The sequence below is a fragment of the Erithacus rubecula genome (genome assembly GCF_903797595.1).
Source record: "Erithacus rubecula genome assembly, chromosome: 1".
NCBI lineage: Eukaryota > Metazoa > Chordata > Aves > Passeriformes > Muscicapidae > Erithacus > Erithacus rubecula.
The window spans coordinates 79,008,545-79,022,883 of NC_136658.1; the positions used below are offsets into that span (position 1 = coordinate 79,008,545).

The following is a 14,339-nucleotide window of genomic DNA, read 5'->3' on the forward strand; positions in this document are numbered from 1 at the left end:
AGGACCAGAAGAAGGCATAATAATTTTTATTCTGAGTCCTTATGATTATGCAAAACTGACTGTAGGCTTCGACACACAGGTGGAAGAAGATGGATACAGGTAAAACAATGCATTTGATCCTATCCTGTGACAAAAGATGACCTGGTCATTTAAAAGTAGCAGCTGAGTGATCCAAGTGTGAAAGGAGTCAATTATGTTTTAGTGAACTAGCTCAGATTCTGACAGATTCCAGGAAATTATGAGCCTCCAGGAAACCAGGATCTGAATCAACAGGATGTTTAAAACAGGCTGGAATAATCTCCAAACACCTGCATTTACTGTGGAAGTCATCACTACGTATGCAAATACTACAGTCACTGGAGATCTGCCCATTACAGTAAACACTTTCCAGCTCACCTTAAAATAGATACTTAGATTTCTATGGATGATAAACCCATAGCAGTAGCAACCACCAGGGAGTAAATCTTTACTCAAATCCTGCCACTTAGTACTACTGCTCTGGAAAGAGTTTTTCCTCTTCATGAAGATCTTAATAAATAGGAGAAACAACAATTCATCCCGTGTTTTTACAAGTCACCAGTTGTTAGGGATCCAAAATGGCTTTTTGGGACACATCTATTTATCTAGGAGGTAGAAAGATGTTTTGAATATACTGAGACCAACTAGTGGAAAAAGGACCATCTGAAGACAGCTTACATGCTCAACCAAGTTATTTAATACACACCTACAAATATTGCTTCCAATTTCTATTCCCAGTATGTTATATGGCTGTTAGAATTACTCTACATTTTTTGCTCAAAACATTTCCCAAATACCACACCAAATTATCCTTTCAGGTCACCTTTGTGGTCTGTCCTGTTTATGGCTTCATCATAAGCTAAATCGATCAACAGCTACAGACCATCATGTCCTTAGTGCAAGTATGAAAAAAGCAACATCTAAGGATCTTTTTTTTTTTTTTTTTTATAATTTTGATCTCTAAAGATAATCTTCAAGAGCATGCAGCAAGTCTACCTCAATTCCTTTGTAGACTGATCAGAAAAGGAAACACATGAAGAGAGCTGCACAGAAAAGAGAGATGAAAAGATAGTAGAGATTTCAAACAGAATATATATATATATACACATATACAATATATATATATATATATATATACACATATGCTTACACATGTGTATATTTATATATATTTGTTTGCTGAGGAATACCAGTTGCAGTACACAGATTAAGTGTAAGATCACCAAGTTTCTAAAGATTGAGGGATTCTCTGTTAGGAATCTGTCATATTGTCTACCACAAATGCCTTGTGACAATAAACTGTTAAATTCTTTTCCTGGAATTTGAGGTCAGAAGGGAAATGATCAACTACACCTTTTCCTCTGATTCTCACAACAGCTATGAGAGGCAATTACTTGTAGAGGGAAGTAGTTGATGTTTATGACCAGAAACCATTGTCTGTCAATCCTGGAGACAGACAATATTTAAAAACTTAAAGTTATAAAGGAAATCAGTTCATGTGTTATTTAAATTTCAACTAGATCAGGCAATTTAATCGAAGTTCTGTAAAAACATGTGTCTTCATTTTGCCATAAGTCAAGGCCAAGGTACCTGCAGGAGGACCTTCTGGCACAGGATAACTCCACACTATGCAGGATGTCTGCCAGGGGAGTTAAAGGGAGGTTTACAAGCTGATTGTTTACCAACTGATTGTTCATGGCCCTGCACCATCTGACAAACACTGTGGTCCATTTAAGTGAAGGTTCCCTGCCAGGAATCAGCAGTTTCAGGAACTGTTTGCATGGCTCTTCCTCCCTGTGCATGGAGAAAAAACCTTTTCTCTCATCCATTAGAGAAAAGTTACTTTGTGCTCTTAGGAAATACAAGTGTGCATATGGGCAGTGATCACCAAGGACTCTATATCCTAAGGAATGAATTCCTGAGCCAATGTGTTGAACTCTTTGGTTGCCTTAGCTTTGCTAATTTTTTTTAAAATATCAGTCTACAAAAAATTAAGCTTACGAAGTCTGCTTAGGAAAGATCAACATATATATAATATTGTATTGGCTATTAGCCCCTAAATTGGAGCCTCTTCAAATCCAGTTTAAGATGCTTACTCTGACTGAAACTTAAACCAGCCTACAAAATTTAACAGTGGAGTCACACAACTTGGGTTTTAACTGGCTTAAGGTTTTGTGCACAGCATTTTTATAAGCTGACTTGTGGACTGACAAAGAAAATTGCAAACTGCTTCTATTTGTAACCTAAGTAGCACCTGAGCTGTAAAATCATACTTCAGATGCTGAGAGGATTTTTGTTGATACTGGCCCACAGACTTACTATTTCCAAGAACATGACTACAGCAGAAATAAACTTTTTTTAAGTTTTACAGACCACATTGATAAGTTTCGCTCTGAACTGGCTCATTGACACAGATGACAGTGGCTCTGTTTATGCAAATCTTACCTATATTAGGGCTGATGTTGCTAACACCAGCAGAGAATCCCAACTTTGCTGATTTATACTTGGAAAAGGTGAAGGTTCAAGTGAACTAAAATTCAGCTATCAGCAAAACTGCATAATCCAGGTCAGACACAGGAAATTTGAAAGTAAGTATCTACATTTAATTTTACTACTTTGCTAATTCTGAAGATTCGATACAATATTTGCTTACCGAGTTTTTTTGCCTCTCATCTGTATATTTAAATTTCTCAGTAAGAATTTTTTGGTTCAGTCATGGAAAGTGCCTGTATTCACTCTGTCAAGCTGGAGAACAGACACACTCCCTAGTAGGCAGAAATGACAGCATTATTTTTCCTCACTTTTGAATAAAGTATTTTTTCTCTAGATTGATACAACTAACAAGCTCTAACAGGTGGAGGTATTCACCCCTCCACTACATGAACGCTGGAAATGTTTCTGTATTTTCTTGCTGAAAAAGCAGAGAGTTTTTTACCTCTCAATGTGAAATCCTTGTGGAGAGATGACACTCTTGTTTTACCTTGCCCTGATGGTTTGAGGTCACAGCTATAACCACCATAGGGTCTACTTTGACTGTGAGTACCAAGATAAAGACTGACATTTGTCTCTGAAAGAGTTTTTGACTAATATAAGAAGTATAACTTAACGTTTTCATAGTAAAAAAATATGCCAGCTTTTGCAGTGAAGGTACACATATGGTTTACTTATGTCCTTTATCGGAGCGATCTTTGGTGAAAAATAAGAAATAAAGAAGAGTTTTATTTTTTTAAAACTAAATGGCATGGAAGGTCAGGAATATCATAGCTAGTTAGATGCTTTCAGTTTTGTTTTCTTTGCTCAGTAATACACAAGTGCACAGAGGGTAGAAGTGCCATTTTCCAAATGTATTTCTTCTTAAAAGAAGGTAAGATAAAACATCAAATAATGCCTTTGTGATAACATAACTACAAGCTTGGCAACAGCTTCTGACCTTTGCAAAATTGATATCAGAACAAAACAATAGGGAAAAAAAAATCAGCCAAAAGAACAAGGAAGCCCAAATACAAAGAAATTTCTTAGAAGACTTAGGTTCACATCTTCACTGAGTGAATCAGACTCTTGACTTTTAGAGATGTAGAGATGTAACGTTGCAAAGCTAAAATTTGCATGGGAGGTTTGTTGCAAGGGTGAGAAAGAAGCATCGAGACAAAACCTGCAGCCTCTCTCAGTAAGGCTCATGTTCAGTTTAGGAAACATTCAGGTGGAGATGGTCTCATTTACATTCCTCAGTTTGCTGAACTTGAACATTTGCAGAAGTGTTTCTCGGAATCACATGAATGATGCTTAAGGAACTGTACTTGAGATGAGTTACAAAAGGGAAATTTTTCTTCTTGCTCTTCATATTAAAATCCCTTACTTTATTTAAATATCGAAGTGTTTGTCACTTTTCCCACTGCTCAAGATTACTGACTCTTGGTTCTTTACCTTCCTGACTCCTTCTGCTCACAGTCAGACTACAAAGAAATTAAGCATTTGTTTTGTGTGCTTTTACTCGCTTCTGTCATCTCAATAGTAATTCAGACAGTCCAGGAGGGGTTGAAAACCCAGCAGGGGCACTCCATGCTGAGAACCCCTAAGTTTTCTCTAGTTTTATCTACTGTTAGGTAGACATAAACTATCCTAACCCTTTAGCTCTTGTTACTGTTTTGTAAACTGAATAAATAAATAAATAAATAAAAAAGTAAAATAAAAATATACTAAAAAGCAATCTTTTAAGAAAAAACAAAATACATTCTTCAGCTACATTTGTATTGATGAAAAACTATTAACAGGATTTTTCTAAGTGCTTACAATAAAATCTGTGCTTTCACTTTCCTTCATTCTAAATCTATTTGGAATTGAGTTGTAATTGCATTTCAGCTTGTTTTTCCTGTAATCTGAAATGTGCCATCCTACACTCTTCAGTTAGAAGAGTGTCTTTCTAAAAGTGTAATAATATCAAAGATTTTATGAAATAAGAACTTTTTTCCCTATGCAGTAGTGCTTTGACATGTAGTGAATCAAAAATTACGAAACACAACAGGTTTTGAAAGCTTTTCTGCTACATGACATATTTTAAGCTATTTTTCCATCTCAAACCACAAAGCAAATCTCAATTTTTAAAATAAATTGGCAATTCCCATTTTGACTTTGCTCACAGGCTTTTCAGTTTTTTCCACAGGTGTGCTTGACGCTGACAACAGGAAGATAATAGATGTGAGAGAGAAATCACATCAGCTTAATTTAGCAGCTCCCTAAAAATAGAAACATCTCCACTGTTACTCTTCCACAGCAAAGAAATAACACAGATATCTTGTGATTTTTTAGTCTTTGATTTTCAGTACACCCTTTGATATTTTATTTATCATCTTTTGACAACTGAGGGGAAAGAAATCCCTATTCCTGTCAGAAAAGCATTAAGCACCTGTCACCTTAGCTTATGGTTGCAGATTGGATGAAAACCTGATACCACTGAATTTCCAAGTGAATTTTCTGTGCAGAGTGTCAAGAGCCAGTGAGTACAAAGAGTAGCAAAAAAAAAATCCTACATGGATTTATTGAGTATTACTCCAGAGGCTTAGTACTTAATATGAGACTAATATACATCCCTCTACTAAATATTTCAGAAATCAGGCAAGCAGAAAAGCTTAACATTTCTCCTTCTATGTCACAATCTTGTAGACTGATGAAAATGTCAATAAGACTGGATCATGTTACTTGAATCTTTACCGAGTTTTTGTTTCAGTCTGGCTATATGTTCATTGGTCTATCATATTTTAAATATAGGTCTCCTAAAATTAAACCAAAACCATGTATTTCTAACAGGGAAATTTATGCAACAGAACTATATTTTTAAAAATTATGCATATGAAACCATAGCTTAGGGTGGGTGCTTTAAAATCCATGCAAGCTACACTGATTTGAATTCTGTTGTAAACATGAAATTAAATGGAAAAAATTCATAAAATGTAAGAGGAGTCTAATTCTAAATCTCTAAAGAGAGATTATTTTCTCTCTTGATGTATTGCATTTTCAAATTAAACCACAAGAGACAGACAGAGACGTCGAGTGCAGTGAGGGAAGGACAGAGTTACCCTGAACAAGATGAAAATGTAAACACAGCATTAACTAAACCCCAACAGGCCCAGCAGTGGGAGTGATAAAGCACACTGAAATGGTGCTCAAACTGCTGTTGTGGTTTCACCCCAGCCAGCAGCCAAGCCCCATACAGACACTTGCTCACCTCCCCCACTAAGGCAGGATTGCGGACAGATCTGAAATGGTGAAAGGAAGAAAAATTGTGGTTGAGACAAAGATAATTTAATAAGGAAAGCAAAAGCCATGCACACAAGAAAAGCAAAACAAGGAATTAATTTGCTGTTTCCCAGGGGCTGACAGGTGTTCAGCCACCTCCAGGAAAGCAGGGCACATCATGTGAAAAGGTTACTTGGGAAGACAAACACTCCATATGGTTCCCCCTTCCTCCTCCTTCCCTCTACTTTATATACTGGTAAAGATGATGCATATTGTGGAATATCCCTGTGGTCAGTTTGGGCTACCTGTCTGTCTGTCTCCTCCCAGCCTCTTGTGTACACCCAGCCACCTTGCCAGTGTGGCCCTACAAAAAGCAGTGTGGTGGCTCTGTGCAAGCTCTGCTCAGCAATAACAAAAATATCTCTCTATTGTCAACCCTGTGTTCAGCACAAATCCAAACAATAGTCTCATACCAGCCACTGTGAAGAAAACTAACTCTATCCCAGCCAAACCTCACACACCTGGGCATTTAAAAAGCAAATCATTACAAGAAAGAGTGAATCTGAGCAGGAATTTCTTTTAGTTCAGGCTTTCCTGACAAGGAATCCAGGATTAGAGTGTGAGAGAATCTGGCAAAAGGAAAGACGAAATTGAGAGGAGGATTTTCTGTTCTCCACATCTCCCCAAGAGGCACTTTGCCCTCAAGAATGACATGCAATATCAGTCTTGTGTGCTTTGCATGCCCCCTTCTCCCCTGCAGTAGACTCTAAATGAACCATCCATCATTCTTCTGCTCATTGTGATGGACATCTTCAGTACTGAAAATAATGTCAAGGAGACCTATCCTTTTTGGAAAGTTCTTGTAGGCAAGTAATAAGTCTGCTGTCTTTCAACTCCGATCCAAGAGGTGCCTACATTTGGAGGCACTTATGTTTTATTGACAGCAGCATTCCATGACGACATAAAATTTGCCTTTAGTCAAGTCATGAATGCTGACACTGTTATGCATTCAGTAGCATCTATGTGTGCACCTTTTATCTCCTTTTTATCAAGATGTTCTCTCAGATAAAGCAAGTATAGAAGAAAATACATTTGAGATGAACACAAACCAAAATGTGAAATATTAGATAGCTTTATGATCAGTGTGACAGATTTAATGGAAATTTTCACTATATTTCTACCTTCCCAAGTACCTATATAGATTTCTATAGAAAATCTAGGGGCCTGTGATAGCAAATATCTTTCACTTGCAAAGGTATATTACTACAGCTCTGTATTAACTGATATAGACAACAATTTTCTGTTTGTTTTGAGAAGTATAGAGTTGTTGGGCACAAAGGGGTGCTACTTGATACACTTCATGAATAAAAATTTGCTGTGGTAAGTCACAGACAAGCTGAAATAGAGAGCATTAAGTCTTTTTTTCCAAGAGTTATGTGACAGTGAGTGCTTTTTCAAGTTAGCCTGAAAAATGAAGAATTAGTTTCATTCTTGACAGAACTCCCCTGACAAGAACTGAATTTAATTTGCAACACATTTGATGCAAAGGGCTTTTTGCAATTGTGCCCATCCTATGACCACTTCACTACTTGAAACATGCTTGTTCTGTGTCATGTGTATGACATATAGACATCTCCAACTTTGCAATTCCTATTTTCTTGTTTTTTTATCTAGGATTCCAACAACCCAGCTGGAAGCAAAATTAATCGATATAACTTTCTTGGTCTTGACTCTCACCACTTCTTAATATTTTTACCTGGCATTTGAAGAACTATGTCAATTAGATCAGATCAAGAAAGAACCTCAATAAGCCTCCACTGAGCTGCTTGCTGCTGTAGCTGTACTTTTTCCTGGATCTGCACTCAGGTTTTTCTGAGTTGATTCTCTTTTTACCGCACTGCAGCCTCCAGTAGAGACTTAATATTTGCCAGGTCTCAGGAATCATCAGAAAGCCAGTTTTCAGTAAAAGCCTGCCTCAGAAAGCACAGTTTTTGTCAGATTGGTTATTTCCAGCTATAGAGTTTCCCAGCACCATGAGCTGGGCTCTTTGAAGGACTGACCAGTTACACTACTTGTGGCCTATGACCACACAAATTAAAGCCCCTTTTTAACAAGATATGAGGTTTAGTGACACCAACTGGCATCTATGTTTTTTAATCTATCCTCATACACAGGGCTGTCTTGCAACAAGATGCTTGGGATAAACCATGCAGGTGATGAGTCCACATGCAGCAGTGTGCCTGAGCTGTCACTCTGGCTGCTATTAACAGTAGAGATGTGCCCACAGTTATTGGCTGACTTGGCCTGGCACCTCTTCAGCCTTATTGTAACTCCTCACTGAACCTACTTTACATCTATCCTCTGCCTTTCTGGGCATTTGTTGTCATTTCTTCACTTTTTCAGTGCTGTGCTTTTGTGAAATTGCCTGCCTGTACTTGAAGCTTAACGAAAGCAAGCACACGTATTAAAGTGTGGGTTCTTTCCTGCAGCTGCTGAACGTTACTACACTGCTTCAATTATATAAACCATGACCTATTTATTTGGCAAGAGAGATCTATGTAAACCAGGCAGTGAAAGCATGGATCTCCTTTGCAGACTGCAAAACTGAAACTAATTTTGCAGAATTACAGATGATGCAAATAAGACAGCTGCAAACCGAACATTTTTAAATAACTTACATTTTGCAGAAACTGAAGTTCAATAGTTTTTTCTTCTTAGTTAGAAGAGGGCTTCTCCAGCCTGTAAACCAGTCCAAGCAATTGCAATTTCTCCCTGGTTCTCATGTTTCTTTCCTTATAATGTTTATATTATAAATATAGCAAGAGCGATTGAATGCATGTTCTCCTTTCCCTAAGATGAAAAAAAAAGTGAGAAAAACATTAAATTCCAGCCATTATTTGACATGGATCATAATTTAGTTGGGGGGGAAGCTCAGAAGTTATTGTTCACTACAGAAATCAAGGTCATGACACCTACAGTAGATACAATGGATTTGGTTCATGGAGAATTTATGGACTAATGTTCTCACACAGACATCAATTGAATTTCAACTTGTGATATGTGATCTTCTTTATGTTACAGTAACATAGGAGGTGTGATAATGAATAGAATACAGAGCAATCTGGATGGGAGGGATTGATGGGCCAAGGTCAATGGTGTGAGATTCAATAAGGTAAAATGCCAAGCCCTGCACTTGGGTCACAGGAACCCCATGCAGCACTACAGGCTTGGAGCAGAGTGGCTGGGAAGCTGCTCAATGGAAAAGAATCTAGGAGTGCTGGTTAACAATACTCAGGGCTATGATTTAATTGACATGGTGGTGCTTGCTCATAGGTTCCATGATCTTGAAGGTCTTTTCCAAGCTTAATGATTCTATGATTCTAAGTATCAAAAAACCATTCAGGAGGGAAAAGGTAGCTGTTCCAAGATAGGAAAAAGTCAGGCTGGTAAGACATTATGATGATTTGGAGGAAGGCAGAACTTTTCAGAAAAAAATTTCAATGGATTCAGTGCTTTCAAGGAAAATCTATCAAACGAAATAATTTTTAGTTGATTAATACAGGATTTATATTCTTAATTTCTGTTTTGATGTATTGTTTTTCTCACTTGACATTTCTCCTCCAGGTTTCAAGCCCAGTGTTCATGATATGATCCAGCTGTCTTACAGAGATCAACAACCTACTTGTGAATAATGATCAAAAACGGATCCCACCTGGACGATTTGACGCTGTCAATGCTGCAGAATAAAACAGTCGCCATCACCCTCCCTGTTGTGTATACAGTGGTGGGTCTGATCAGCATCCCTGGCAACTTTTTCTCCCTTTGGGTGCTCTTTTGGCACATCAAACCCAAAACACCTTCTGTTATCTTCATGATCAACTTAAGCATCACAGACCTTATGCTGGCCAGTTGTTTCCCCTTCCAGATCTACTATCACTTGCAAAGCAATCACTGGATATTTGGCAGGACTCTTTGCAGCCTTGTGACAGTGATGTTCTACTCCAACATGTATTCTTCCATACTGACCATGACCTTTATCAGCGTGGAGCGGTACATGGGTGTGGTACACCCCATGAAGTGGATCAAGTGGAGAAGAAAAAGATATGCCTTGGCTGCTTGCCTAATTATGTGGATTTCCTTGCTACTAGCCTTCTACCCACTAGAAACTACAGACCTGACCTATGAAGTGAAAGAATTAGGGATTATAACCTGTTTTGATGTCCTCAAATGGGATATGCTGCCCACCTTTGGAGCTTGGGTAGCCTTTCTCCTCACTTTATTTTTTATCCTGTTCCTCATCCCTTTTGTTGTAACAGTTGGATGCTACATTGGTATCATTAGGAAGCTAGTTCAGACATCAGGCAGACATGGTAATGGGCAAAAGACTAGATCCATACACCTGGCAGTAATTGTCCTTCTGTCCTTTGTCACTTTCTTCGCCCCCAATAACTTCATCCTACTTGCACATATGATCAGCCGCCTATTTTATAACAGCAGTTTGTACCCTGCCTACAAGCTCACCTTGTGCCTCAGTTGCTTCAACAACTGTGTAGATCCCTTCATTTATTATTTTGCATCAAAGGAATTTTGCCAGAAATTCATGCAAATATTTCGCCGTACGGTACTGCTCAGCGACAGCTTGGAAAACAGAAGGGAAAGTTTATTCTCTGGCAGGACCATGTCAGCCAGATCGATGTCAAGTGGACCTATGGATGGGTTAGAGGGAGTAAATGTCAATTTGCAAAGGCAGGAAAGTGTTTTTTAGCTTTAGATGTTCTCAGAACAAAGATACCTGTGAAATTCATGAGTAGACACAGAAAACATTTCCTTTTGAATAGCCACACTCAAAAGACCTTGCTCAAGTGACAGAACTCAAGCTGTACTTTAATTGCATTTCAGCATTTTCTGGTCAGAAATTGAAGTACTAAAGGAATTGAATTTATTCAAGAAGGCACTGAAGCAAATCAAACACAGTCAGCCTGGAAACAGCAGCCTTGCTGCTGAAGACTGAGGGATAGGTTTAGAACACTTACTCTCAGGATGTATGATAGTTAACCAAAGACTTGTGATTCTCAGTGAATGTGAAATATTACTGTACATGAAATAGAGCATATATAAAAGCAGGGTTTTTCTAAGTAATGTGCTAAGCTTTGTTTTTGTTTTCGTGATTTTTTAAAATTACATTTCTTTCTCTTTTGTTGTACTTTTATAAAAGAAAGAATAAAATTAGCTGGCATTTTACCATTAATACATAATGCACAGCCACTGTGAAATCACCACAACAGTCACTCACCTGCTTGTCAGAGTCAAACCACACTGACACTTTTCACTTGAAAAGGTTAGGTTGACTCATATAATTTATTTCAATCTTATACAGCAAAACATCTCATACAATGAAAGGAAAGCTAACATTTTCAAATACTGCTGCATTTCTTGAAGTTTTTAATTTCTCAGGGCTGTGGGGAGCAGTTTATTTAAGGAAACAGACTTTCCCACATTAACCTATTACAGTACCAATGCTGCTTGTATGTGGTTGGTATCAAGTGGTCATTTTCACCAACTCACTGTGGGGTACACATAGAAGAATCATCCCCCTCAGCAGAATTTAGCTTTACATAGTGCCTAGAGAGTGAGTTTTTCTTCCTTACAGAGATGGTGTAGATTATAAACTGGATTATTTTCAGCTGGATAAAGGAAAATTCAACCACAGACTGGAGCATCATTCTGTGTCAGCAGAAACCAGCTGAAAACTTTTCCTGACAGCCAGATGTCAGAAACATGCTTTTTTCAGGCAGGCAAGAAGAAAGAGGAAAAGAAAGAGGAAAATAAGACTTGAGAATGGGAGTTGTACCAAACATCTTGAAAATAATTTATGGCAGGTGGATTGAGCAGTCCTGTGCTTGGAGCCCTCCTCTGAAATATCTTTCTACAGCTTGTTTGCATATTCTGTGCCATGTTTAATTCTTCTCACATCTCAAGCCTGTGTGCTTGGAAAGACAACTGCTACAGAACATACACTGGAGACAGACAAAAGATAAGTTTTTCTTGTAGTATTTACAGCTTTTTACCTATATTTAACCCTCATTGACAGAGGAGAGAAACAAATCACCTGAGAAGACCAGAAGAGTCGCCCTCACAAGCAAGACAAAGCTACACCTTTTGCTGCTCTGCGACTCCATCCAACACTGAGGAGGAAGCTGAGTGCAGGATTGTGGATAGTTCAGAAATTTCATGCTGCACTGAGCTCCTGTGCCTAAGTAATAGGCAACTCCCAAGGCCCTTAAAATTTTTCATTTTTCTTTGGGTATCTCATGATTAAAAAATAATTTTCCACCACTAATCACCATGAATTTTTTCACAGTGTAGGGTGGAAAACAACAACACCACAGTGAGATATTTGAATATCCTATCTTCTGCTAAAGTATTGTCAGTTTTTGGAGCAGAATCAATGTGAGTGGACCTAGCACTACCATTCACAAGCCACTGTGAACATTCAATGCTTTGTGGCATTTCACAGTGTTAGTTTTAATTGATCTGCACATTTTTTGTGTACAAGGTCAACCTTAATGATACTTACCTAAACCCTCCCATTAATTTGCCTGGCAGCTACTCTTCACTATTCACTTTCACATTATTCCAGCTTTCTCACCATTGTTAAATTACTTTCTGCATTTTGTTATGGCAGAAAATTTTTTGATGTTTATCCTGAAATCTCTCTCCTTTTTTTTTTTTTAACATGGAAATCTTTTTACATTGAAAGCCTTTACTGCTACATCTAAGGCAAACTTTGTTTTATCTTGAACATGGTCCTCAAGTGCATAGTTCCTCCTAAAATATGCTGCAAAGTGCCTGAACTATAACTGACACAAAATAGAGCCAAAAGGGCAGAAACCTTGCACTTGGGACATCAACTGCTATATTTTGAAAAATAGTGAATTGCTCCTTTTTCACCTGAGAAAAGATGCTCACAGCTGCCTGAAAATGTTCTCTCCAGCCTCATGCAGCTCTTCATAAGCTTTCATCTCTCTTCTGAAAATGTTTAAAAATGAACAGTTAGGATGCCTCATTTGAGTACACTTCATGCCATTTCACTAACTAGTCTCTAGTAGCTCAGATTCCTGATTGGGTCAGTGGGATTGTTCCTTGAGAAAGGAATATGAAAATGAACCCATCAACACCAATTCTTCAAGTCCAATGGCATATACTGTGAAGTCTTGGAGAGTTTTTATTAGAGAGGAAAAGAATAAATTATTATTAAAAGAGGCCCATCATACTGTTCTTTGAATCTGGAAACATATCCTTCTGGAGCATCATAAGAATAATGGCTTCCATGCTCCTTGATCAGTGAGTATAAATTGACATCTATATATATATATATCTACACATGGAAATATATGGACATAAATATGTATATATTTGTACATTGCAATTTGTGAGGTTATTGAGAAGTTCATGTTCATATTATGTTCAGTTTGGGGAAGACAGGTCCTGGGCAACTTGCTGACTGGTAAGCATTACTATGTAGTTAATGTAATTTAACTGAAAAGACAAGAATGTAAAGGCTTCTGTTTGTTTCTGGGATTTGGAGGGGAGTTTGTGTTTGGTTTTGGTTTTTTTTAATTACTGTATAGAAATTTACCTATGAATGTGCTTGAACTTTTTTGTACATAAATTGATAATAGCAAAAAAATATAAAAAGTGCGATTTAAGATTCATTCCTGTTTTCACCTGCCATGTGCAAAATACTTCCAAACATAGGAGAGGGCAGAGAAACAAAGTTATGAAATAAAATTGATCTGTTTCTCATTGTTATTGTGGATTTTTTCAGTTTTTTTCAGATTTTTTCCAAGTTAGATATATATGTTAGAAGTTGTCATTGTCAGAGACTATTCACACAAATTTTAAAAGTATCAATAATCTAATGAGATGTTGGCTAACTTGAATCTTTCTCCTTGCCTAATAGGTGCACTAATACATATATTTTTTAATTTCTATGCATTTGCAAAGGAGCCTAGCAGTCAGAATCTGTCCACCCCAGCCTGGAGCAGGATATTGGAGGAAACTGGGACTGGACAGTCAGCGTCAGTAGTCATGGAATCATAGAATATATCAAGTTGGAAGTGATCTGAAAGGATCATTGAGTCCAGGTCCTGGCTCTTCACAGGACCATCCCCAAGAATCACATCATGTGCCTGAGAGCATTGTCAAATTATTCCTTGAAGTCTGTCAGGCTGGTGCTGTGACCATTTTCCTGGGGAGCCTGTTCCAGTGCCCAACCACCTCAGGATAGAGCATATTTTCCTAATATCCAACCTAAACCTCCCCTGACATGACTTCAGGCCAATCCCTTGTCCTAGCCCCGGTCACCAGAGAGAAGAGGCCAGTGTCTCCCCCTCCTCTTCCCCTCATAAGAAAGTCGTAGCTGCAATGAGATCTCCCCTCAGTCTCCTCCAGGCTGAACAGAACAAGTGCCCTCAGTTGCTCTTCATAAAGCTTCTCCTCTACACACTTCACTATTTTTGTAGCACTCCCTTGGATTTTCCCTAAGAACTTCATGTCTGTCCTTCATTGTGGCACCCAGGACACAA

At 38.0% G+C, this 14,339-nt stretch overlaps 1 protein-coding gene across 1 annotated transcript in view; it reads left to right on the forward strand.

Annotated features, from left to right (window-relative positions):
- P2RY8 (P2Y receptor family member 8) overlaps positions 1 to 10,884 on the forward strand; it is a 28,586-nt gene extending 17,702 nt beyond the window's left edge. The window contains exon 3 of the mRNA XM_079320983.1: positions 9,384 to 10,884. Within this exon, the coding sequence (XP_079177109.1) occupies positions 9,443 to 10,516 (1,074 nt within the window). The 5' untranslated portion in view covers positions 9,384 to 9,442 and the 3' untranslated portion in view covers positions 10,517 to 10,884. The remainder of the gene's footprint in view (positions 1 to 9,383) is intronic.
- The last annotated feature ends 3,455 nt before the right edge of the window (positions 10,885 to 14,339 follow it).